We start from the raw sequence: 27397 nt of genomic DNA on the forward strand, positions 1-27397 counted from the left end.
GGAGAAATGGAGAAGGATTGGGATAGAGAAAAGATCGAGAGGAATGAGAGGTGGAGAAGGGAGGGAAAGGTTGAGGGAAAGGAAGGAAAGGAAGGAAGGCATGAAAAAAAAGAAGGATGGAGGAAGAGAGGCTTTTACTTTTTTAACCTTCGAACAATGCTGCACATTGTTTATGATAGGAAACGAGGATACTTTGCATGAATATGTGTTTAAAGAGGAACTTAGGTACTGTTTTGAAAAAAATGAAAAGTCAGCAACTTAAATATTGTAGCTGCTGACTTTTAAACAGTTAACAGCCCATGGAGTTTAGTGCTGTCTTCACTGAAACTGATCCTTAACTACACTGTGGATCCAGCCCCAGCTTCAATATGGAGTATTGGTTTTACTTCCTGATGTCTCATGGCCGGCTCCCCCCAGACTGGAAACCACAGCCTCCTAGGACTTGTGGCATATCCCAGGAGGCTGTGGGCAGACAGGGGGAAGGCCAAGCTTGCATAATTCTAAGGCAAGGTAAGAACTGTGGATGTCGCAGGTAACTGTCAGGAAAAAAAATACAGTAAAGGGGGATTAAGGATAAGCGAAGCTTTCAGTTTTAAGTGAAGGTCCACTTTAATGGAACTATATTCTAATACAGTATAATTTTAGGCCATGCTTTAAAGATCTTTTTTAAGACGTGTGCAGTATGCATGGGAGAGCTAAGCCACTAAAGAGGGGTGTTTTTTATATAATATTGGTTGAGATTTTACTCAAGTAAACTCACACATATTCTCTTTTTATATATTTCCTATGTATAGTACTGGGGCAGCTAGTGTATAAGTACACAGAAGCCATCACTTCTTCCACTGCTATGTGTATGGAGGATGCTGTGATGAGTATATCAGAGATGAAGAACAGGGCAGCTGTCCGGGAGGCAACTGAGCACTATGAGAAGATGATGAGAGAGAGAGGACAATTCCCCACTGAGACACTGGAGGAGTTTATAGAGCTGAGCGCTAAGTTTGAGGAAGAAGCTCTTCAGATGTTTACAGACAAGTCCTTCAATGATCTTGAACTTAATTTCCATGCACAGTTTATGGTGAGTATGCCTTTCATTTATGGCTGTTATACTGTATATACTCTATTGTACGGGATGCTAGGGATAGGTCTTGGATGGGGAACATGCTGTATGTCCCCATTATTTGGGTTGTAGTCTCTTTAAGGTGGACAACAATAAGCAGTTGGGTGCACACAGGGATTCTCACCCATGCAGAGTGAGGGGTTTCAAGCTGATCTGACAAAAGGGGAAAATGGACTTACAGTCTTCATAGGATTGTCAGGTCCTGGTATGAGACCCAGAATTCAGAGGCTCAGAGAGTTTTGGGTGCGAGAGAACCTCCAACCCAGACTACAGGCAGTGTGTTCCTGAAGGACCAGCAGGTGCCTGTGAGATGTTGAGTGGAGCAGGCCATGTTTGTATGATGCAGTCTTGTTACAGGGTGCTTTAGCTCTTGCAATGTTTCTAGATCCAGAGGCATGCGAGAACTTTAAAATCCCTGTGGTGGGAGAAGCTTGTGATGGTGGTGAGTCTTATTTTGTGTACCAGAAATTTGGACTGTTTTCTCCATGCTGAAGTAAACTGTTTTCATTTAACTTTTGGAAAATAAGGACTGCTGCTATTACCAACATGGCTATCTGGTGATCCCCCCCCCCCCCCCCAAATATCACAAAATATTTCTAAAATCTAAAGCCAAAATTGCTTTTTGTTTTGAATTGTGTAGATAACTATTGTAGCTCTTACAGATTTGCATTGCTGTCTGGATCATGCTGGAGAGATTAAAGGATAACTTCACAAAAAAATAAAAATAAATGCACATTTTTCTTTGTAGGAGCCTGGAAAGATCTGCTGATCACGGGTGCCATGCAGGACTCCTACAGACTGTCAGAGTAAGCCGTCTGCCCATACATCATATGGGCAGGCAGCTTCACACTAACAGGTAGAAACAATGATCTACCAGATTGCTCAAAATCCCCGTGGTAGTTCATTGAGAACTACAAGCTGACAGCAGCAAAGGCTGTTGGTACTTGTAGTTTTTCCATTCACAGAACACTGTTGAATGAATGAATGTCTTTGTTAGTGTAGCACTATCCCCTTAGGAGTTGACACACACAAAATTAATTTATCCTTTAGCTTGACCTATTTTTCCAGGTGACCATTGTCTTTAGCACAGAAAGTGAAGGGGAGTTAAACATTTTCAGCTGTACAGGAAGGAACATCCTCCAATAGGAACAATTGTTCCAGTGAGAACTGTCCAAAGAAAAAAAAAGTTTTTGTTTTAGATGCTGTATACTTTATATAAAATCAAGTTAAATGATGTTCTCTTTGGTTCCTTGTGGTAGCCGGACACAATGGCTGTGTAACTGGTACTGGTGAACAGCAAGAGATCCATTTATTTGACTGGAAGTAGATGTTTCCTGAACATCCCACCATCCTCATCTCTCACCATTTTACTCTCAAACAGCGGAATATAGAGGAGAGAAAGAAAGAATTTTCTAAAATGAATGAAGTGACATCTCTCAATTATTGTGATCATCTCATCAAAAAGTATTCTAAAAGCCTTGAGCAAGCCTTGCAACAAGACTTGTACTCCAAACCAGGCGGGTACCAGACGTTTCAGGAGGATATGGCGATGATAGAGGAGAAATACAACAGTGAACCAAGAAAAGGTGTAGAGGTGGGTATTGGTGTCCATGGCCGTGGATATGGGGGTACCACCAGTCCTCCTGTATGGGGCCCAGGCCAGCAAGGGGGCCCAGGCAGCTGGGTGAATCAGATGTGGGCAGGGGGGGGGGTGATTGGCATGGGGGGGGGGCAATTGTAACCGATCCCTTGTCTGGCTTTCTCTGCAGCAGATGAAAGCTGCCTTCTTCTCCTCTCCCTCTTGCTGGCTATTAACTGCTGCAACGGGAGCCATACAGGGGATCAGTTCCAGTAATTGCCCCCCAGTATCACTCCCCCCCAACCCCGCAGTGCTGCCAAATTCCCTCTTTTCCTTCTTACCAGCATCTGCAAGGGCACAATATGTCACATTTATCAGCACCTTTCTTTTCTGAATAAACACAATGACTGATTGGTACCGATCACTCACCATGTTCATTCATAACTGAAGCATAGTAAACTGTGTTTTTTATTGTTTGCTTATTTTTTTGAGGGGGGGGGGGGGGCTCTGTCAGGTTGGCTGTATGGGGCTCCATGGTTTCTAACAGCAGCCCTGTTGGTGTCACAAACCTAAAAGTTTTTTTTTTTTTTGGGGGGGGGGGGGGTTGCAATAAAAAGAACTTCACTTGGCACTATTTACATTTAAACCCAAATTTCGTAAACAAAAAGAAAAAAATCCATGTTTATAACATGCTCATGTCTCCAAAAGTCAGACAAAGGGTTATGTGTGGCTCCTACCAAATCTCAGCCCGCCATACTTGTCATTAGTGGCTCCACTGCTGACATATAATTATTTCAAAAGTAGTGATTTTAAAACTAGGATTATCTGAGAAATATTGTGGGATTCACTTCAAATGGCGGGAGCATTAAGGACTCAGCCACCCGCTAATGTCTTTTTTGTAAGGCTTCCTTGCCAGTTTTCATTAGGTATCATTCTCATGGGTGCCAAGGCCCGCTGTGTGCAAGAACTGTGTGTTTTTATGTATACCAGGCACCATGGAGCTAGGAGCCTATTTGAGGCAATGGAAATAGAGCAGCTGTAGAGACTCACTTGCATAGCTGAGTTTGACAGGCGCTCAGCTCCGAATGCAGACAGAAAATTGAAGGTAAAAGTACAGAAAGTTTAAAGTGGTTGAAAACCCTTACATGCATCCAGTGAAGTGACCGGCCTCAGGTGATACACAGAGATGAAACAAATCTTCCTACACAAGTTGTACCTGTTTTCTGCAGTCTTCTCTTCAGCCATCTAAACACACATATAAGGCTATTTCTCAGATCCAGAAGGCATGGGGTGGGGATCTGATGTCACACATTGCACAGTACAGAGAGAGCTGAGTGTAATCTGAGATCTGAGTGAGGGGAATGCGCACACCCAATCTGCACGGTCTCAATAGCTAACCCATAGAAAATATAGGTCTGCAGGGGCTCAACATTAATCCTACTGGATCCTCGGCTTTCACAGGTCTCTCTAGGCCAGTGGTTCTCAACCTTCCTAATGCCGCGACCCTTTAATACAGTTCCTCATGTTGTGGTGACCCCCAACCATAAAATTATTTACCCAGTAATTATAATTCATGAAGTGTCGTTTTACCTCCAATACTGCTGCTTTCAACACAGTAGCTGATCTTTACACATCGGAAATATGTGTTTTCCGATGGTCTAAGGCGACCCCTGTGAAAGGGCCATTCGACCCCCAAAGGGGTCGCGACCCACAGGTTGAGAACCACTGCTCTAGGCAAACTCAGGAACAATCCTGTACGTCGTCCCCAGTCCAATAGATAGGTACTCAAGAGATAAGGAATAAGGAACTCCTGATAGTGTATTAAGGCTTTATTACCATAAAAATGTATAAAAAAATGTCCCTCACATAGATAAAAGGTTCACAGAACCTACTTCAAGCATTTAAAGGAAAAGCAGGGTGAACACGGATGGCGACTCCCGCACACCTCAAGAAAAGATGTCACAATCTTTCATCCTACGCGTTACGCCATGAGTCATGTGACTTCTTCAGGGATAGGAAGCTACTGACAAATGTTTACTATAGGCAATGATAATTGATATGCAAACAAAAAACTAATACAATAGCAGTGGTCATTTTTGTGTAGACCAACCAATGTACTTAGTAGGGAAAGGGTATATCCACATTAAGTGGCAAAAATTGTAGGCAAAAAGATATTAAAAACTATTAAAAATAGCGGTGGCCATTTTTGTGCACTTAATAGGAAAAGGAAATATAAACATTATGTGGCAAAAATTCTATACAAAAAAAATTACAAACTAATACACAATAGCAGAAGACATTTTAGTGAAAAAAAGTGCAAACATTATGTGACAGGACGCTAGGCTATAATTGTCAAAATGCATCCTGCCTCAATAAAGATTGTTCAGACGATCCATATTAGGAAAGCCAAATATGTAATATAAGACCGAAGACCTTTATTAATAAAACGTTGGTCTATGAGAGCAGCTTGGTTTAGGACTTTTTATCAACCAGGGTAAATAGTGGCAGCTGTCCAAAGGGATATATTCATTGCGATCCACCATTTTATAGAAATTTTTGTTGACAATCTTACCTCTTTAAAACAAATCTCTAATTCCAAGAAATGAAGTCCAACAGGATCACATTCCTAAGAAAAGCTGATATTTCTATCATTCTGATTCAAACTAATCAAATAGACTTCCAAGCATCTCAGATCTCCTTGCCATAATATCACCACATCATCAATGAAGCACTTACAGTGAGGAACAGAAGTATTTTAACCCCCTGAGATTTTGCAAGTTCTCCCACTTAGAAATCATGGAGGGGTCTGACATTCACATTGTAGGTGCATTCCCACTCTGAGAGACAGAATTAAAAAAAAAATTCAGGAAATCGCATTGTATGATTTGTAAAGAATGTATTTGTCTCGCACTGCTGAACAGAAGTATTTGAACACCTAAGAAACAGCAAGAATTCTGGCTCTCAAAGACCTGTTACTGCGCCTTTAAAAAGTCCACCTCTACTCCACTCATTCATCTAACTTCGTAGCACCTGTCTGAGCTCTTTAAAGACACCTGTCCACCCCACAGTCAGTCAGACGCAAAGTACTACCATGGGCAAGACCAAAGAGCTGTCAAAAGACACCAGAGACAAAATTGTGGACCTCCACAAGGCTGGAAAGGGCTATGGGGCAATAGCCAAGCAGCTTGGTGAAAATAGATCAACTGTTGGAGCAATTGTTAGAAAATGGAAGAGGCTAAAGACGACTGTCAGTCTCCCTCGGACTGGGACTCCATGCAAGATGTCACCTCGTGGGGTATCACTGATGATAAGAAAGGTGAGGAATCAGCCCAGAACTACAAGGGAGGAGCTGGTCAATGACATGAAGAGAGCTGGGACCACAGTTTCAAAGGTCACTGTCGGTAGAACACTACGCCGTCCTGGTTTCAAATCATGCATTGCATGGAAGGTTCCCCTGCTCAAGTCATCACATGTCCAGGCCCGTCTGAAGTTTGCCAATGACCATCTGGATGATCCAGAGGAGGCATGAGAGAAAGTCATGTGGTCAGATGAGACCAAAGTAGAACTTTTTGGTCTAAACATCACTCGTCGTGTTTGGAGGAAAAAGAGGGATAAGTTGCATCCCAAGAACACCATCCCTACTGTGAAGCATGGGGGTGGTAACATCATGCTTTGGGGGTGCTTTTCTGCGAAGGGGACAGGATGACTGCACTGTATTAAGGAAAGGATGAATGGGGTCATTTATTGTGAGATTTTGAGCAACAACCTCCTTCCCTCAGTCAGAGCATTGAAGATGGGTCGTGGCTGGGTCTTCCAACATGACAACGACCCGAAGCACACAGCCAGGAGAACCAAGGAGCGGCTCCGTAAGAAGCATATCAAGGTTCTGGAGTGGCCTAGCCAGTCTCCAGACCTAAATCCAATAGAACATTTTTGGAGGGAGCTGAAACTCTGTGTTGCTCAGCAACAGCTCCGAAATCTAACAGATCTAGAAGAGATCTGTGTGGAGGATGGGGCCAAAATCCCTGTTACAGTGCAAACCTGGTCAAGAACTACAGGAAATGTTTGACCTCTGTAATTGCAAACAAAGGCTTCTGTACCAAATATTAACACGGATTTTCTTAGGTGTTCAAATACTTCTGTTCAGCAGTGCAAGACAAATAAATTCTTTAAAAATCATACAATGTGATTTCCTGAATTTTTTTTTAAATTCTGTCTCTCAGAGTGAGAATGCACCTACAATGTGAATTTCAGACCCCTCCATGATTTCTAAGTGGGAGAACGTGCAAAATTGCAGGGGGTTCAAATACTTCTGTTCCTCACTGTATATAATTTCAACTGTTCTGGTGGATCAGACTCTTCTTACCACAAAGGCATAAAGAGCTTGGCTAAATGAATGATGGATTTGTAATTATTGGTTATCAATCTTTTCCAACATCTTACAGGCAGAGTCTGTTCTTATGGAATTTATACAGTCCAAAGAAGCTGTCAGAATTTCCACCCAGGCCCTGGCTGAGCCACAGTTGAAACAAGAAGGTAAATTATCATGAAAAATGATACACTGTGAAATGAGGTAACAAAAATAATAGAGTAAAAAACTTGCCTTTGTCCAATCATGTCTTGATATTGGCTTCAACCATTTTTAAGCCTCTTTTTACCTTCAGTGGCCAATGTCCCTGGCCAACTATCTATTCAAAGGAAGGTTGTCTTACAGCTAAGTAACATATGTTATACAGATATGGAAACCTTTTAAAAAATATTGATTCCCAATGCTTATACAACAATAAATAATGATGCACTGTGTAGTATGGTCAAGAATCTCTATATTTTTTTAAAGTTACCTGTAGAGTGGGTGCTTGGGTCTAGCTTAATACATCAAATTCTAGTGACTGTTTTTGATTCCTTTCACCTAACAGCAGACAATCGGAACACACAACTTAGGAAAAGAGAGAACAAGCTAAAAGAACGCAAACTGGCAAATAATGGAGTGATTGTGGAAAGTAAGAAAAGAAGCGTTTGGATGCACCTCACCGCACTGCTGAAGAAGAAAAAGACTGACAACAGCAAGCGGCAGGAAAGACTGGACCGTGTAATCCAGAGCAAGTCCAGGGTAAGTACTGGACCTAAGTTTGACTCGAAAATACTAGTTTTACTAGTACTGGTACTGTATAGCTCTTTCTCATTCATATTGCTGCCGACAGCATCTGGGGATCCTCTTACTCTAAAAGGGGCTTCCAGATTTTTAAAAAAATCCCACCGCAGAACCCCACATCCACTGGGCAAGGGATGTGAAGAACAGACTTTTGCCCTATCAACATGAGGACAAGTTCCTATCCAAGCAGCCCTTGCTATGTTGAGGGCATAAGGCCATAAGGCCTGGTATGGTTTGTGTGTGTGCGTGTGTGGGGCACATGTTTTCATATCCAGGTTTCCAGCCTCGAATAGAGTACCAGAATGGATTTTGGGGGTTACCTCACAACTTTTGTTAAAAAAATCTGTGTGTTCCCCAACAAAATGGGACCCTACTGATTTTTTTCTTGCTGCTTTATGTCAATGGTCATATAGTGGTCAACCTAAGCAAAAATGACACCCATCCAAAATAATAAATTGCTTCTAGCTTTTTCTATTGAATGAAACCTGAGCTGCAAACATGCATCTCAGCATGCATCTCCAGTATATGCTGGTCGTGCCAGAATCAATGACTCACGCATGTGTGGGAACACATCATTCCACCGACGGTCAGTAAAGAGGCTAGAAACATGGCACCCAGAAGTAGCTGAGGAGAAGATGACAGCAACAAGCAAGGTATGCAACTGCAGCATCACTGGAAAGTGGAGATATGTTTAGGGGTTTAGTTCCACTTTGAAACTTTGATAACTAGGCCTGTAAGCCAATCAGTCCCTCATAGACACTGGAAGCATCTTTAGAGGAGAGCAGAATAATGATGTCATCATTCATCACTGTCCAATGACAGGCTGGGGTGAGCGCTAGACCAGTTCATATTACTTAATTGCAGTTTAGACAGTAAGAAGGTCCAGATCAGACTGTTATGTCTGAGGGGTGTTAGAATAATTAAATATTTTTCAGGTAAAACCATTTACAAATAAATATTATAACTATATATTTTTTGTTTTCCTGGTGTTCAGCTTTATAAATACATTCTTTTGTAAAATGTACTATGCTGGATGTCTGACAGATTGCTCCATGTACTCTATATGGTTTATGTTTTTATTCAGGAGCGGAACATGTGCATGTCGGGTGGCTTTACCACTTATGCCGCAACCTACGATGAGCAGATTGGCTTTCTGTCCAGAGAGAAGTTGGAATTGAAAGACCCTGTAGTACTAGAACGTGTAGCAACTTTTTTCCAGGAACATGCCATAGATATTTTATGCATTTCACTTGCTGTTCTTCTGATTTTGGTTAAGATAATATTATTGAGAAGTATCTGAATCTTTCACTAACCAATAATCTACAGCAGCCATTCTTACCCTTTCCAACACAGAGTAACCCTTGAAATTACTTTCCAGTCCCAGGGAACTCCTGCTAAATATGACTATGTCTACAACTCATGACACATTAGTGTGATGGCCAGTGGGAAGAATGCTCCTCATACGTGTGGTCACTGGGAATAACTGAACTCCTTACAGATAGCTAAAAAGATCAATGTTGTCAGTGGGAACTTATCTGAGAGGAAGAAAGTTCTCATTGCTCAAGGAATTCCTAGCAACATCTTTGGGAACCCTGGGTGAGAAACCTTGATCTACAGAATTGTCCTACAGGACCTTCAGCAGTCCAAGAAGATGTTATGTGCCATGTGGGGTTCAGAGTCTGACAGTAGGGCCAGAAAGGTATCAGCAATCCTCTGGATCCACTGTCAGCCTTAAACCCATTTTCCTCCACAGTAATATTTTCAGCACACTCTGAATGGTAGTTATTGAATCACTGTATGCCGATGAACCTGAAAAATTGTACTTAGGTGTTTCATACTTATCATTTGCAGCCATCAAGTGGAGTTCTGTGCAGGAATATAATCTGTTCAAGTCTTAGGGTTCTTTCAGACAGACGGGATGTGTACTGCCCTCTGAAAAGGGATCTGCAGCTACTGCCACCTCCTGAAACCTGTTTTTTCCTTTTTTTAATTGCTGAACTGCTGCTGAGTAGGCTCAATCACACTTAAAGGTTGCCCTGGAACCATGCCAAGCCTCCTGCTTGGGGACTGGCCAGGGTCCTCTAAGTGTAGCTTTCCAGGCCAGGAAAGGGTCAGTTACAAATGGGTGCCTCTTCTCATGAACCATACTAGGCCAAATGCCCTAAACAGGGGCCTCTTCCCCGCATTCCTTGGCCAGTGGATGTGAGGTCTGTGGATGGTGGCCTTATTGAAATCTGGAAGCCCCATTTACTCTTTCAAAATAAGGAGGCCCCAATGGACTATAGGAAAAGAGGGACAGCAGCAGCGCACAGCCTCAAGGATTTCTCACACCAGCCTGTACTCACCAATGTCTTTGGCTAGTTGGTTTCCTCCTTCCAATATCTTCCAGACACTTTTCCCGTGATACCAGACCAGATCCCCAGAAAAAAAGCCCTCAGTCAGCTCCAGCTACTTGTAGTATAATATCATCCCCAACTAGCCCAGCTGGGACTTCGATAAACAGCAGACACATAGCAGGCTTGTCCAGGGGGTGCAGAACCCCCTCCTTCATCCCCATGCTGTGATCTCTTCATCCTAGGACAAGACACCTCTGTTCCCAGTTTCAGAATATTTTTGCACACTCCCAACCACCATCTGGGCACCTCTTCATAGAGATTGGCCAGGGCTACATAAATATGCAGCTGCAGATTTGACTCTCCCAGCATCTATTTGCCAAAGCATTTCCATATAAACAGGGGGAGGCAGCCAACCTTGCAGCCAGTGAAATACAGAACAGATCATAGCAATAACACACAGCTACACTGATTATTGTGAGCCCAGAACTAAACTTACCTAACCTAGCACCAATCTAGGAGGGTGATGCAAGTACTTTTTTTTTTTAAAAGTCCCACAGTGTAAATACATTTTTTTTTAAAGTCCAAAGTAGTTCATCAATCCCATCACCCAGTGTTGTAGATCCTCGTCAATCACAATGAATGACTCCACCAACCTGTTAAAATAAAAATGCTTAAGTGATGCTCTCCCGTCGCACTACTAAATGTGAATGAAAGATCCCTGGGTTCACAGGTATGTTTTTAAACAAAAAGGCAGAGATGGTGGCTGAGGTCATTGACCAAATATAACCATGACGATAACCAAATATGCCCGTGGCTATAACCAAGTATGGCCGTGGCTATAAATAAATATGGCCGTGGCTATAAATAAATATGGCCATGGAAATAACCCAATATGGCCATGGAAATAACCAAATATGGCCATATTTGGTCAGTGATGTAAGCCACCATCCCTGCCTTTTTGTTTACAATTAGCTACTGGCCAGGAATCCCTGAATGAAAGATGAAAGGGTAAAGGCTGTAATATATCACTGGTTGTTAGGACGCCAGCTGCCACTGGCTTCCTAGCAACCAATCAGAATTCAAAAATTCATCTTGCAGTGGTTTGACCTCAGCTTACTGAATTGTCAATTAGTATTCATTATTAAAAAAGATTAGTAGGGGTCAACTTATAATGTGTTTAGTAGGACAAAGAGAACTCCAGATAAAAAATTCTTAGGAATCCAAAGTCTTTATTGTTCATCTGGTTACAACACGCAGGGCAAAAGACAGCTGACTTTGAATTTTGATAATGTGAATATCCATGTTCAGCTTTCCTCTACCACTACCTCTTGTACCTAATAGTACTTGGCACAAAATCTGCCGCAAGATGAAACTGTTATCTGACCTGCAATGATATACAGTATGTTGGCCATCACATGGTTACAAAAAATCTGGTTATTTTATATTCATTTTCAAAGTTGCAATACCAGAATTATGCAATTGGCTATTTTCTGTACCCCCAAAGTTCACACTGCAAGTACTACTACTACTACTACTACTACTATTACTACCACTACAACTACTATTATTACTACCACTACAACTACTATTATTACTACTGTCTTTCTGTACTACTACTGTAATTCCGTCTTTCTGTATACTGTATGTAGTACATACAATATACACAATATAGCATATGTATTATAAAAAGTTACATATCACAAATATAGTTGCAGTGCCTCAAGTTTCCTGTATATCTGTATTTTGTGTTCTAGTCTTCTGATCACATTCTGCAATGTCTAAATGAATAAAGAATGTATGACAATCAGATGATCTTGTAGTCAGTCTGTGAACAGTTACATACAATCATGGCCTCTGATGAAGTCCAGGTGATAAAACACATCAGGTGTGGTTAGCAGACACAGCGCATGGCCGTTTCATAGATCGTGTTTCATTTATAAGAGGTATAGTACAACCTTTATGAAGAGCGGGGGGTAGCAGAAGGGGCAGGATTAGTGGTTATCTATGGGAGTTTTCCCCAACTAAGTCATATGTAGCGTTTCCAATCAGTGGAGAGCGTAAGCTGTACTGATTGCAAAGCTATAGGAATGACTTAGCAGGTGGTGTATCAGTAGCAGAGAGACCACTGCTTTCACACATAGAACAAGGGTTCTTCTCTGAATGCACAGAAAGAAGTGCATCAAAGAACATCAGGAGTAGATATGAGGTGTGTCCAGAAAGTAATGAGAATGAGATTTTAAAAAAATTATTTTATTGAAAAATTTTACAATTGAACATTGTCTCCTTCACAGTCCGCACCTTGTGAGTGCGCACAATGCTGCTAGCAATTTTTCCATTCCTCATCACATCACTGGAAGTCTTCAAGTGGGATGGCATTCAGAGACTGCGCAGTGGCTCTTTGGATATTATCCACACTACCAAAATTGTGTCCTTTCAAACCAACCATTCTTCATCTTTGGGAATATGAAAAAGTTGCCAGGAGTCAAGTCAGGGCTGTAGGGTGGATGGGGAAGCATGATGTGTTTTTCAGCCAAAAACTCTCTGACAGCCAATGCACTGTGACTCTGTGCATTGTCGTGATGAAGGGTCCAAGCTGAGACAATCTCAGGATGCACACAAAAAAGAACTTCCAGGTAAAATCTTTGATTCACAGTTTGACCAGTAGGTACAGATTCCTTATGGACAATCCCACGTGAATTAAAAACAAACAAAAAAAAAACAATGACCATTGATTGACTTTTGATTTGCTTATTCAAGCTTTCTTGGGGTGAGGTGACCTGGGTGTGTGCCATTCTGAACTTGGTTTCTTCTTCTTAGGATCGTACCCAAACAGACAGGATTCATATTCCGTGACCACTCAACTCAAAAAGTCAGGCTCTCTTTAAAATGGGTCAACAGGTCTTGGCAAACGAGTTGGTGGTGTTCCATCTGATCAGGTGACATGTTCTTTGGTAGACGTTCTGCACACACTTTTCTCAAGTTCAAATCCTGAGCCAAGATTTCATAAACAATTGACTTGGTAATTCCCATTTCCTCTGCAATCATTTTGATAGTGAGCCATCAGTCATGGTTGAGAACAGACCTCACTGCATCCACATTCTGTTCCATTTTTGATGAGAGACATCCTGATAATTGTTCGTCTTCAACACCTCGTCCTTCCTTGAAGGCCTTGTGCCATCGGTACACTTGTGCAGATGATAGCACAGGTTCCCCATAAGCTTTCTTCACCATTTCCAAAGTCTCTGATGTGCTGTTACCCAATTTCATGCAAAACATTATACCGCACCGCTGATCCAAACTCGTTTGCATTGTTCTTAATATGAGGCACTTGAACAGTATGTCACAAAAAGGAATGACTCAACTCTGACAAGGGAATGCAACTGATCAGTGTTCTAATGTATACCAGGCACCCCACCCCAAGTGACCTTGGCCAGCTTCTCCCTTCACAGAGGCCTTCTTTAGCATAGGAAATTAATTCTCATTATATTCTGGACACACCTTGTATATGGTGTCTGCAAATTAAAAAAAACTGTAATCCAAAATGTTATTGTAATGCTACCTCTATAGGAGCTGCAAAAATACTGTCCAGCTTTGCCCCACAGCCAGGCACATAGGCCTACTCACACTTTTCTTCAATGACCATTCTGAGAGTATTGGGGAGTTTTTTTGTTTTTATTTTTGGAGAACTTGGATAGAGCTGAGGGAGATGAGTGGAATGAGGGGGATACACTTGAGGACTTGAGTATTCTCTTAGATAAGTTATGCCGTGCTTGAAGCAAACAGTAGACTTCAGCAATAAGGCAACAATAATAGTAGGAGCAAACTAGAGCAAAGTCCTTTTAGGTAGGAGATTAAATGAACAATGTTATTTGGAATGCCAGCCAGTGTCCCCTTTAGCTAGACCTACAGCTGACTCCCAAGCACCAGAGGGGCTTTAGTAGCACAAAGTCTCTAAGATCCCTTAGAGGTGTCTGTACTCACAAGAATAGATGGACACCTTCCTCTGTTATACCAGACCAGATCTTCAGTAGATGGTCCCTCAGTCAGCTTTAACAGAACCCGAGTCTCAGCATTCAGACCCTCAGGTTCACATGAACACAAGGTATGCAGCGCTAGACCCTCAGGTTGCCTACTTGAGACCTATGGCAACAGCTGCCTGGGAGGGCAACGTGCCCTCTCCTAGGCTGGAACAATCTTAGGCAGAAAAGACCCAGACCCCAGCGTGCTCACATAATATACTACAGCTATCCAGTATGAAATGAGAGCCTGCTTCTCTGGGATTGGCCAGGGCTGTACCAGTATTACATAGTGATCATATCCCTCTTTATGTATTTATACATGGAGATCATATCCCCCCTTATATATTATATATGGAGATCATATCCCCCCTTATGTATTTATACATGGAGATCATATCCCCCTTATGTATTTATACATGGAGATCATATCCCCCCTTATGTATTATACATGGAGGTCATATCCCCCCTTATGTATTATACATGGAGATCATATCCCCCTTATGTATTATACCTGGAGATCATATCCCCCCTTATGTATTATACATGGAGATCATATCCCCCCTTATGTATTATACATGGAGATCATATCCCCCTTATGTATTATACATGGAGATCATATCCCCCTTATGTATTATACGTGGTGGTCATATCCCCCTTATGTATTATACATGGAGATCATATCCCCCCTTATGTATTATACATGGAGATCATATCCCCCTTATGTACTATACATGGAGATCATATCCCCCCTTATGTATTATACATGGAGATCATATCCCCCTTATGTATTATACATGGTGATCATATCCCCCTTATGTATTATACATGGAGATCATATCCCCCTTATGTATTATACATGGAGATCATATCCCCCCTTATCTATTATACATGGAGATCATATCCCCCCTTATGTATTTATACATGAAGATCATATCCCCCCTTATGTATTATACATGGAGATCATATCCCCCCCTTATGTATTATACATGGTGATCATATCCCTCCTTATGTATTTATACATGGAGATCATATCCCCCTTATGTATTATACATGGAGATCATATCCCCCTTATGTATTATACGTGGTGGTCATATCCCCCTTATGTATTATACATGGTGATCATATCCCCCCTTATGTATTATACATGGAGATCATATCCCCCCTTATGTATTATACATGGAGATCATATCCCCCCTTATGTATTATACATGGAGATCATATCCCCCTTATGTATTATACATGGTGATCATATCCCCCTTATGTATTATACATGGAGATCATATCCCCCCTTATGTATTATACATGGAGATCATATCCCTCCTTATGTAATATACATGGAGATCATATCCCCCCTTATGTATTATACATGGAGATCATATCCCCCCTTATCTATTATACATGGAGATCATATCCCCCTTATGTATTGTACATGGAGATCATATCCCCCATTATGTATTATACATGGTGATCATATCCCCCCTTATGTATTATACATGGTGATCATATCCCCCCTTATGTATTATACATGGAGATCATATCCCCCTTATGTATTATACATGGAGATCATATCCCCCCCTTATGTATTATACATGGTGATCATATCCCTCCTTATGTATTTATACATGGAGATCATATCCCCCCTTATGTATTATACATGGAGATCATATCCCCCTTATGTATTATACATGGAGATCATATCCCCCCCTTATGTATTATACATGGAGATCATATCCCCCCTTAAATGAGGAAAATACATTCAGTTCCTCTAATACTGTATTTCCTGATAGCTGAGCTCCCCCATGCCTCTTATCAGTTTGGTTGCCCTTCTCTGCACTTTCTTCAGTTCTCTGGCATTCCTTTTGTGAACTGACCCAAAACTGAACTACATATTCCAGATGAGGTATTACTAATGGTTTGTACAGGAGCACAATTCTATATATATGTCACACAGAAATACTCTGATTTTGTCATCTTCTCCATATCATAACACTGTATAATATATTGCTGCATTTTGAGATCATCTTGGATGTGGGCAGTGACTCCTTTTATAGCAGATGGATTGAGGACCACCTTCCTTTGTTCTTCTCTCACAGTACACATTGTTTTCCTGGTGTTTGTAACTTAAATCTTCAGAAGGACTTCTTTAATTATAAAGACCACCTTGATTAAAAAAAGGAGTTTTGTTATGTAACTTAAATATCTTTCTACAAAACAGAGTTAGACATAAAGCACCCTTCATATATCTTGCCTTTCATTATAGATTCCAGATGTGCCAACTTTCTCTGGAGATTTGACTTGTGCCGGAGATCAGACATTGGCATTTTTTCATTGTGATTAAACAGGAATAGATCCCGGGCGAGCCCCAAGATACTGGGCTGATGTTTTAGGATCCTATTCTTCTCCAGATCACTGTCTTCATCCATATCGTCAATCACCACAATCACATTGTCCTTTCCTGTAGACACAAACCAACAGTCTTGTTAACATCGATCACTCACTGTACTGTATCTTCTCTTTGCAATAACATAGGGGGAGGTGTTTTGTAGTCTTCAGAGATATCAGGGAACAATGATAACTGAGAAGAGTTTAGGAAAGTATTAGTTGACAAGCTTTCTCAAAATTATTTTTACACTTATGTAAGATATGACAAAGTGCTTTCAATTGTATATTTAACAGACCTAAATGGAGCAAATAAGAAAAGATCATTGTTGGGGTTTACATACACTTTCAATATTCAATATTTTGATTCTGGCATAAGCATGATCACAGGCTGAGATAAGATCACTGACTTTAACCAAAAGACAAGAAAAAGAAAAATTCTACATCTTCAAAAACACAACCTGCATCTGGCTCAGAGGAAGACAAGAACAATTGATAAAATGTAATCCAATTTACTTCACCAGTAAAATAAAATCCTTACCCCCAAGGGCTATGGAACACTCCCTGAATCAATATTGTATTGTGTTATGTCTCACACATGATCGAGACTGATGATCTTGGTTTTACCAGTCTCCTTACATATGTTATGTATTGATATTCTGTATCTTGTGGTTTTAATTTATTTATGTCTATTACATTTTTTAAAACATCAAAAATATGTTAAGCACAGAAAAACAAGCTCACTATAATACAATGATGACATCTTCTCTTACCAAGTCTGTCATGAAGATATTTCAGCTCCTCATCATACAGAGAATCGGTCACATCAGTGACATTGATTTTTCCTCGATTCTTTGTGTGATACAAAATACCAAATGTGCACTGAGACACATCATATTTTAACCTCCAGAATCCATTATTTGATACATAACACGGGATGACACTCTGAACCCAACCACTGAAATCTACAGATCTCAGCAGGTCCACCAACCAGGAGTAATCACTCTCGCTTGATCTTGAGAATATCCCAACCTCAACTTTTCTCACATGAAACTGCAAATGTGAAATAAATGGCAAGCATGTTAACATGTGAATGCTACAGATACTGTATGTATTAAGAAAATGATCTAACCCTTCCCTACTCCATCCAAAACTAGAACAAAAAATAGTTATAAACACGTTTTAGAGTGGACCTTCAATCTTGTATGTTTTTGTAGCACTCTCTAGTGTGCATAGTTAGGTAAATTTAGTTTGGCTCACAGAGCAGCTGAAGTGAGCTTGTCTGTGAGGTTCAAGCTTAGGTAAAGCTGGAGGGATCTGCAGATCAGCCTCGTTGCCTCTCCCTGGTTCTGGAGTTTTCCAGAAATGTCTAGAAGCTAGTCTACAGGGATCTGCATATTATTGGGAGTTTGACCTTTTACCAGGCAGGAGGCCTGCCACGTTGGTAAGATGTGGCTATTAATATTGAAGAGCCTGGCCAGCAGGGGTTTGTTGCTTGTTGAGAGGATGGAGAGCTAAGTCGATCATGAGACCTGGAGTTTGTGCTAAGAAGACTGTGTAGCCACAGTGGGCCCCAAAGTTTCTACACTTTCCACCCCCCCAAAGCCTATAAGGGAGTTTGCAGCCCAGTGCAATATTAAGCTAGCTAGTCAGAGGGACATCATACTGTTATCCTTCAACCCTTGCTTGGGGAATTCTCAGGTGAAGCCAGGTGCGCTGGCAGTTTCTACTAAGGGAACATAGAGCTCCTGCATACAGTTGGAACTTAGTTATTTCCACTAGGGGACATAGAGCTCCTAAAAACATATAAGATATTCACTACTGATCCACTAAGGGCTGACATTATTCTAGAGGGAGTATAGTCTAGGATCCATATTTGTTACAAGTTGTACATAGAGAAGTTGTCACTCAAGTCATTGTTGAACTCAGTTTGGGCAACCCAGAATCTCTTATCCCCATCCAAGTTTATATCCCCCTAATAAAATATAAAAACAAGCCCAAGTACTGGTTATTGACTTTGGATGCAAGCTGAAAATACGTGTTGCATGGCTGTGCAGGCAAAGGGGGACCGGAAATCCAGTGCTTCCTTAGGGGGTATCGCTATTTGTTTTCAGTACATAGATGGGCTCTTTCATGTTCCTCACAATCCAGGGGCTCTCTGTCAAAAATATGCACTTCACTGTCCTCAAAGCACATTTTGGACAGAGAGGACAACAGTCCACATGCGGTATGAAAAAGGACATCTATGTCATACTGTAACAGCTGTTCCTAAACAGGAGTGGATGCCTTTCACACCATCTTCCACATATTGAGGTTTTAAAATCTCTACCCTGTCAATTGACAACAATCCACCATGTTGATCAAAAAATGAACACCTATACAGACTTCCGGCACCAAGCATAGGATGATGTAACCAGAACAAGGTGGTTCTACAACTTTTACACCTCCCATCCTGTTCTTGGAAATCAACATCTGCCATTGCACATTCCATGGAAATTGGAATAATGTTCTACCTGTGTAGATATAAATATATTTTCCATTAATTGGAACTTAAGAAGTGACTTGGAGAAGCTATGCTATGTGTAGTGCCCCTCTAAACAGCCAGGGAGAGCTTGCTACAAATTGTTAGTTAGAAAGGCTGAACAGCGGCCTGGGAATAGTCAGCAGGGTCAAATTTGGGTCAGGGCTGAGAGGCTCTGCAGATCAGTTCCTTGATACCTCCCCCTGCTCTAGAGACTTGAGAAGTTTCTAGAAAGCAGCGGGTGGGGTGAGGAGGAGCTGATCTGCATACTTAGGGGATCCCAACCAATCCCCAGGAAGGAGGCTTGGCATGTGGTCAGGACAGCCCTGAAGTATGACTGAGCCTGTTCAGCAAGGGGAGAGTTCAGGTGGAAGATGGAGTGAGAGAAAGAGATGTGGGAGCCTGGGAGGGGGCCCAGTGGGAAGGAGCCTACCTACAGGCTGGGACCTTGACAAGAGAATAGCTCAGCCTCATCAGTCCCTGGGGGGAGGACTACCTGTGGAGCCAGGAAAGGAGCCAGCTCACCAGAAGACTTGAAGGCAGCCACCTACCTAAACCAGCTCACAGGAGTAAGACTGAGTGAGTAGTCCTTCACCCCCCAGGCCAGCTGAAGGGGAAAAGAGCACTTTGATGGGAAACCTGACTAACTCCTTACCCAGAATTGTTCATCTTAAAGTGGCAGGCACTGAATACCCTTGCCCAGGGATTCCTCCAGACTGCTGGGTAAAGAAGAAGATTTGTCTGGAGTGGTACACCAAGAGAGGCTGGAGAGCTCTCCAAGAAGAGTTTGCTGTGTAAAGACTTGTACATGGCAGGCAGCTGTCCTCAGTTTCCATTTCCATTGGACATCCCATGCACCCCTTACTCCATCCAAGTTCAACCCCCTTAATAAAACTGTTCACTGTCTCTGGAATGCAAGTCTGTGAAACATTTGTGTTTCCTAGCTGTGCAAGACTATAGGGGGACCCAAAACTTCAGCAACTCCCAAGGGGGTAGTGCTATATATGAAATAACTTTAACATTACAGAACAAGTCAAGTTAAATGTGACCAACTACTACTTCAATACCTGGACCAATGAGAACCTTCACAAATATATTTGTCTTAGTGTTAGTAGTAATACACCTGAGAAGAAATCTCTGGGAAAGCAGCTAGGTACACAAACAGTAATAAGAACTTGGCAGAGGTTCTAATCCTTCACTGCTCTATCTCAAACTAGGAAATGAAATTCCTCTCTCACTTTCAGACAAATGACCACAGCTAATTTCTCACCATTTGAAATGGTCGCAGTGCAGGACTTCTCTCTGTGAAGCAGAAAAAATAAAGTACAATCATTAACAGCAGACTGGTACGCCCAAACCACATAGAGACAGACAATACAATGAGGTCCTCAACATACAGAATCAAGGAAGTGGCTTCTCCTGCATTGCTGCCCCTTCCCATCACCTGGTTAGTGCAGGCTGTAGAGCACCCAAATTACAGCATTTGCTACAGATTCTAGCATGCAGCTTAAATTATTTTCATAAAGAGATTTATAGATACTGTATATAAAATTCTAATCAATACTATATAATTTCTTGGTTTGAAACCTATAAGAGAAACACTGGCCACAGGGAAGTTCCAGGACTTTATCACCAAGTTTTGTTTTTTGTGGACTTTTATACTAGAGGACTTAGGAGTTGTACAGATCTTTGTGCAGAGAACTTGGATATGAGCTGATTGTGGGGGCCCACGTGCAGCCCAGTGTTCTTCCAGAAGAGTAAATTCTGGTACAAATGGCCTCATTGTCTGTCCTTTGTAATAGAAGTACCTTAAAAGAGACATATGGGATTATGTTTTTTTTTTAAATTATACTCACCTCGGTGAATGCAGAATCAATCCAATGCTACATCTGTCCTCTGCTGGCTCTAAGGGTGAGAAGCATGCGATCAGACATTACTGACCACTCTGTTCTCCCTGCTGCTCTGAGCGGCTCTCTGTTCTGCCCACCCCACCCCCTTCCCCAGTGCTCACTGGAGCTCCAGGCTATGGAGGAGGTGGGAGCCGCTGGCTCAGGCTCTCAGAGGTTTGCTGAGAGGCTGAGCCAGGTGGCGGTCCAGGCTCCTGGGTGTATCCCAACCATACGGTCAGCATCTTTCCCCAGCCTGGACCAGCTCTGCGACGTGCGCTGTGAGCTGAAAATGGCTCCCGGGAATACGTAATGAATTGCACTCTTGTGATCCATTGAAGAAGTGCAATCTGATAACATTTGGCTGTACTTCTTCTCTAACACCTTTTTTATATTAACAAAGCAATATAGATTTTGTATATGTTAAATTTAAAGCAGACAATTTTCCTTTGCATTGTAGATGCTTTTCTGACTCTGGTCTCTCCAATACTTGCAAGTCATTATGGTCCATTGTGGACACAAATACTACAACTCCCAAGATTCCTTGATCTGCATTTGGTTGGGCAGAGCCAGGACATTCAGTTACATGAAACAAGGAGGGTTAGGTGTGGCAAGTTATACTTTCCTATAAATGATGGCAATGCCCATGCTATAGATATTGCACACACAGCTGATGTGAGGGTGACAACACTGCTGTAAATTTGGAAGTGGTAGAAAAGCAATGTTAAAGGATGTTTCAGTCTCTCTCTCTCTCTCTCTCTCTCTCTCTCTATATATATATATATATATATATATACTTTTTTTTCTTCTTCAATCTTGACTATAATTCTACAATATTCACAGATGTCTGAATTCTATAGATAGGCAAATGCTAGATGCAGTAAATTTTTTTGCATTTACCTGTAGATGTTTGTAGAATTTCTTTCAGAGATTCAATCTTCTCAGTCATTGTTCTTCGTACAGGTGATCCATATGCACTGACTGAGTCTATTTCTTTCCGTGTCAGGGTAATGAGGTCACACACAGAGAATTTCCATTCTCTCCAATCTTCTCTCACTGTCTGCTCAACACTGTCCATCACATCCGCCATGATAACAATTACACGTTTACCTGGACATGTGAAATACTTTAAGGAGAATTACTTTTGGCTAAAAGAAAATGATGCATTTCTATATCTAGGGATGAGAGAAATTGAAAGTTTATGTTTCCTCAAAACATGGATGAAAAAAAGGAAGATTTTGGTGAAATTCCTTGATTTCCTCTGCCTCTCTTGGCCTCAGCATTCATCAGACTCTAGCAGCTGAGCTGGTCCCAGTCCTTCTCTGGTCCTGCTCCAGACACTGCACTTTCAGCTCCACCCCCAGCTTCTTCCTGGGAGCAGCACAAGGTAAAGGGGTGCACTGTGATGTAAAGGAGGGCGTAGAACTCTTGACTTCTGATGGGGGGGGGGCTCTTGACATCTGATGTAAGGGGGAGTGGGGTGCTCTGGACATCTAGTCTTACAGATACACCCAGCCCTTTGAGGGCAGCCATAATGCTGATGATGGCTACTATGCAATTGAGTTTGACACCCCTGATATACATGAATGTATTTGAAAATACTTTCATTGTTCTTGTTGGATGACAACACCAAAAATAAGCAGGCTACTATGACCATTTATCGTTTTACTTTTAGATCACTATTATTATTATTATTATTATAATTATGCTTACCCTTCTCCTCAAATCAGAAAATGCAACTATAGCAATAGACCATGGCCCTGGACCTATATAGCACCCTTCAGCTTACCACACTCATTGCATTTAGTGCCTATGTGAGCACTAGTGGTCGAAGCAGCATGGGGCTGGGTCCAGTTCCCACGTTATTACTGAGGTTCCACTGATCTGAAGGCACTACTTCTATTGTTACAGTAGAAAGCAGTGAAGAGTTGTCTGATGTATCCAAAAATTATTCATAAGGGAGAAGAGGTCCATCACCTAAGCACACTAGCAAAAAACGTAGGACTCTGACTAAGTGATTTTGGGTCCGTTCTCCATCATCAAGATTTGGGTATTAAATCCCCAGACCTTTTTTTAATTTTATATAGAGTGGGGAAAAGAATGGATCAGAATGTCTAAAGAAAGATTTCACTGCCGCTGCGGTCAAGAACCACCTGCAATGAAGAATATAGACTGGTGCAGGTGCTGCCTACATGTGGGATCCCCTCAGAAGGGTTGACCACCTGTGTTGAGAATGCAGCAAAACAGCCACTTGACATGGGACCTCTAAGCAGTGTCTACTACAATTATTTCCAGCTTCCACGGGGATCCCACAATGGTTGCAAACTCCAAAAATATAAATTTAGATAATCACATTACCATAATCTGCACAGCAGGACAATGTATACACCCCCAGTCTGCCTAGAAGGACCTGGCACTCTTCTGCTATTTTTCTCTTTGCCTTTCATTGAACAAAACCATCAGAGGCCATAAAATGGTGTTGCCACGCTCCCTCTTCTTTGATTGACAGCCTACATAATACACCTCATGCACTAGCATGAGAAGTGTCTGTGTCTTCTGTGCAGTCATGCACAGATCTCTCTCTCTCCCCCCTCCACCCCCTGCTGCACATGGATTGGCAGCTCTGTGCCTCAGTGTTATGGAAGGGGAGGAAGTCAGGTGGTGCAGATCCAGGTGTCTTATTGGATAGGACTCCTCAGGGGGCATGGGCAGTACTCCCACAGTGTGCGCCACTATGCCAGGGATGAGCAGGGGGAAGAGCACGGGGACATCACTTCTATGCTGCCCAAGCTCTGGACTGCCGCCATGCCCACAGAAAGGAACAACTTTGGAGGGCTACATCTCAAAAATGGAGTGACAGATACATTTTACAAAGAGGTGATCACAGAGCACACAAAGGTATTTATGGAAGACAGTATTCAGTATTTGCCCAACTCTGGGTTTACAACCACTTTTAGGTATATACATAGTTACATAAATCCACACTGGACCAATGGAACTATGTCAAATTATCCATACCTCGAATTCCTCTATAGTGTTGTTAAATAAAATATAAGTAATTCATCCTGTAAAGCACTTACCACATGTGTCTGTACAATGTCTAAGAAATTCCTCCACCTGAGTCCACTCGGACCGTGTAGTGAATGAGTGACAGAGAATGATGGAAGAGAATTTCTGAACTTCATATTTCCAGTAATCTCCAGAAGGATGTGAAATAAAGCAGATAGAAGCAGCTGAGATGGAGGTCCTTGGAAGGACATCTGTCAGCCATCGTATATCTTTGTCCCAGCAGAAGATCCCATGACTGTCCCTTCTTCTACCATTACTGAAACATAGAGAGAGGAGGAGGTAGTAACTGAGATATTTAAAGGAACATAAAGCAAACCTACTATCATGAAAGCTGTTATTATTGACACCCCCATACAGACCTGTAATGGTAGGATGACTGACATTCACTGAATGGGTTATCTGAATTCTGGGTGACCAGAGAATCATGCAAAGGCTGATCAACTCTTCCCAAACCATCCAATCTTCCCATGAGAGACTACTGTAAGACTGGTCCAAATATGCAACAAATGTGAACATAACTAGAGATAATATCGCAGAAGAAGGACTAGTCTTATCAGTAAAAAAAATGAGCATCTCTGAGAATAAAAGGTGCACATTATCAAGTGCAGAGAATTGTTGAAAAACATTTGACCATTTATTTATAATACATTAGTTCCTGTTCCATAATTAAATATTGCTAACATGTTATGTAATAACGTACAAAGAACACAAATCCACTCTCTTTAGGAGAGCTCACAAGGGATTGCTCCTTCGGAACTCATAGGCTAGGACCAAATTGCGTAGAAGCTAACCAATCTCAGTAAACCAATCTCAGTATTTTTGGTTTTGGTGGATGCAAGCCAGGGTACCTGAAGAAAATGTATAGAAACACAAAGGGAACATAGGGGACATACCAACTCCATGTAGACAGAGCCCCTGAGAGGGTACACTTGCAGGCCACAGTGTGCTGGTCACTGGAAACAGTTAATGAGCTGTTGACAATCCATTATTTTCATCAATGACGGAATGATCTTCAATTGCATTGTCATTAAGGGATCTCTCATGATTGAGCAGCTTTATATAAACTACACACATTATAGCAATTATTGAATAGTATTTTACATTTTGGTCATACAGTCATGGCCGAAATTGTTGGCACCCTTGATATTTCTCCAGGAAATCATGTATTTCTCACGAAACGTATTGCATTAACACATGTTTTGCTATACACATGTTTATTCCCTTTGTGTGTATTGGGACAAAACAAAAAAAGGGAGGAAAGAAAGCAAATTCGACATAATGTCACACAAACCTCCAAAAATGGGCTGGACAAAAGTATTGGCACCCTTTCACAACTGCGGATAAATAAGAATGTTACAAGCATGTGATGCTCCTGTAAACTCACCTGGGGCAAGTAACAGGTGTGGGCAATATAGAAATCACACCTGAAAGCAGATAAAAAGGAGAGACGTTCACTTAACCTTTGCATTGTGTGTCTGTCTGTGCCACACTAAGCATGGACAACAGAAAGAGGAGACGAGAACTGTCTGAGGACCTGAGAACCAAAATTGTGGCAAAATATCAACAATCTCAAGGTTACAAGTCCATCTCCAGAGAACTAGATTTGCCTTTGTCCACAGTGCGCAACATTATCAAGAAGTTTGCAACCCATGGCACTGTAGCTAATCTCCCTGGTCGTGGACGGATGAGGAAAATTGATGAAAGATTGCAACGCAGAATAGTCCGGATGGTGGATAAGCAGCCCCAAACATGTTCCAAAGACATTCAAGCTGTCCTGCAGGCTCAGGGAGCATCAGTGTCAGCGCGAACTATCCGTCGACATTTAAATGAAATGAAACGCTATGGCAGGAGACCCAGGAGGACCCCACTGCTGACACAGAGACATAAAAAAGCAAGACTACAGTTTGCCAAAATGTACTTGAGTAAGCCAAAAGCCTTCTGGGAAAACGTCTTGTGGACAGATGAGACCAAGATAGAGCTTTTCGGTAAAGCACATCATTCTACTGTTTACCGAAAACGGAATGAGGCCTACAAAGAACAAAACACAGTACCTACGGTAAAATATGGTGGAGGTTCAATGATGTTTTGGGGTTGTTTTGCTGCCTCTGGCACTGGGTGCCTTGACTGTGTGCAAGGCATCATGAAATCTGAGGATTACCAAAGGATTTTGGGTCGCACTGTAGGGCCCAGTGTCAGAAAGCTGGGTTTGCGTCCAAGATCCTGGGTCTTCCAGCAGGACAATGACCCCAAACATACGTCAAAAAGCACTCAGAAATGGATGGCAAAGAAGCGCTGGAGAGTTCTGAAGTGGCCAGCAATGAGCCCAGATCTAAATCCCATTGAACACCTGTGGAGAGATCTTAAAATTGCTGTTGGGAAAAGGTGTCCTTCCAATAAGAGAGACCTGGAGCTGTTTGCAAAGGAAGAGTGGTCCAAAATTCCGGGTGAGAGGTGTCAGAAGCTTATTGATGGTTATAGGAAGCGACTGATTTCAGTTATGTTTTCCAAAGGGTGTGCAACCAAATATTAAGTTAAGGGTGCCAATACTTTTGTCCAGCCCATTTTTGGGGTTTTGTGTGACATTATGTCATATTTGCTTTTCTGCCTCTGTTTTATATTTGTTCCAATACATACAAAGGGAATAAACATGTGTATAGCAAAACATGTGTTAATGCAATACCTTTTTTGTGTGAAATACTTGATTTTCAGGAAAAATATCAAGGGTGCCAACAATTTCGGCCATGACTGTATAATGAATCATATAATGAATCATAATTTTGCCACACAAGCTCATTCTCCTATTTGATTTCATTTGATTAAAAAAAGCTGGCTACACTATAACATGTCAAAGAACATTACCTTAGTGATCAATGTCCTTGTGCCCATTACATTGGTGAACACCCCTGTCACATTGGTGGGTCGGTGTTAAGTTAGTGTCAATGCCTCTGCTACGTTGGAGGTGAGTGGTACAACAGGTTACTGAAAGGAGACGTATGGCCAAAGCTCTTTTGAGTCACAGGAATGCATTTAGTTCTGCAGTTTTGTGACCTGTTTTTAGCCACCAGGAGTCTAAAGCCTGCTGTTGGCTGATGTCACAGATTCAGTCCAGGCTCTGGAAAGATCCTGACCATATTGTTGAGATACTTGATTGGCAGCTGGCTCAGCCTCTCAGCATGCTGCTGAGAGCCTGATCCAGTCTCTCCCACCCCCTCCACAGCTTGGCGCTCCAGTTAGCACTGGAGGAGCAGAGAGCCGGTGAAGACTGAGAAATGAGTGATCAGCGGTCTCTGATCACTTGGTCTGTTCTTGGTCTTAAAGGTGGTGGAGGACATCTGCAGC

At 41.9% G+C, this 27397-nt stretch overlaps 2 protein-coding genes across 3 annotated transcripts in view; one reads left to right on the top strand and one right to left on the bottom strand.

Annotated features, from left to right (window-relative positions):
* Positions 1-11991, top strand: part of LOC149451997 (guanylate-binding protein 3-like) — a 33731-nt gene extending 21740 nt beyond the window's left edge. For both annotated transcript variants that reach the window (XM_089689941.1, XM_089689942.1), the window contains 5 exons: positions 795-1075; positions 2499-2711; positions 7142-7232; positions 7613-7806; positions 8933-11991. In XM_089689941.1, coding sequence (XP_089546067.1) covers positions 795-1075; positions 2499-2711; positions 7142-7232; positions 7613-7806; positions 8933-9148 — 995 coding nt within the window. In that variant the 3' untranslated portion in view covers positions 9149-11991. The remainder of the gene's footprint in view (positions 1-794; positions 1076-2498; positions 2712-7141; positions 7233-7612; positions 7807-8932) is intronic.
* A 3795-nt stretch (positions 11992-15786) lies between these two features.
* LOC149451998 (uncharacterized) overlaps positions 15787-27397 on the bottom strand; it is a 77565-nt gene continuing 65954 nt past the window's right edge. The window contains exons 13-18 of the mRNA XM_089689878.1: positions 24070-24314; positions 21890-22099; positions 20374-20405; positions 17356-17635; positions 16452-16658; positions 15787-16363 (exon numbers count right to left, since the gene is read on the bottom strand). Of these exons, the coding sequence (XP_089546004.1) occupies positions 16347-16363; positions 16452-16658; positions 17356-17635; positions 20374-20405; positions 21890-22099; positions 24070-24314 (991 nt within the window). The 3' untranslated portion in view covers positions 15787-16346. The remainder of the gene's footprint in view (positions 16364-16451; positions 16659-17355; positions 17636-20373; positions 20406-21889; positions 22100-24069; positions 24315-27397) is intronic.

The sequence above is a fragment of the Staurois parvus genome, unplaced genomic scaffold (assembly GCF_062004578.1).
Source record: "Staurois parvus isolate SC_StPar_1 unplaced genomic scaffold, SC_StPar_1.0 ptg000503l, whole genome shotgun sequence".
In the NCBI taxonomy this organism is placed as follows: domain Eukaryota; kingdom Metazoa; phylum Chordata; class Amphibia; order Anura; family Ranidae; genus Staurois; species Staurois parvus.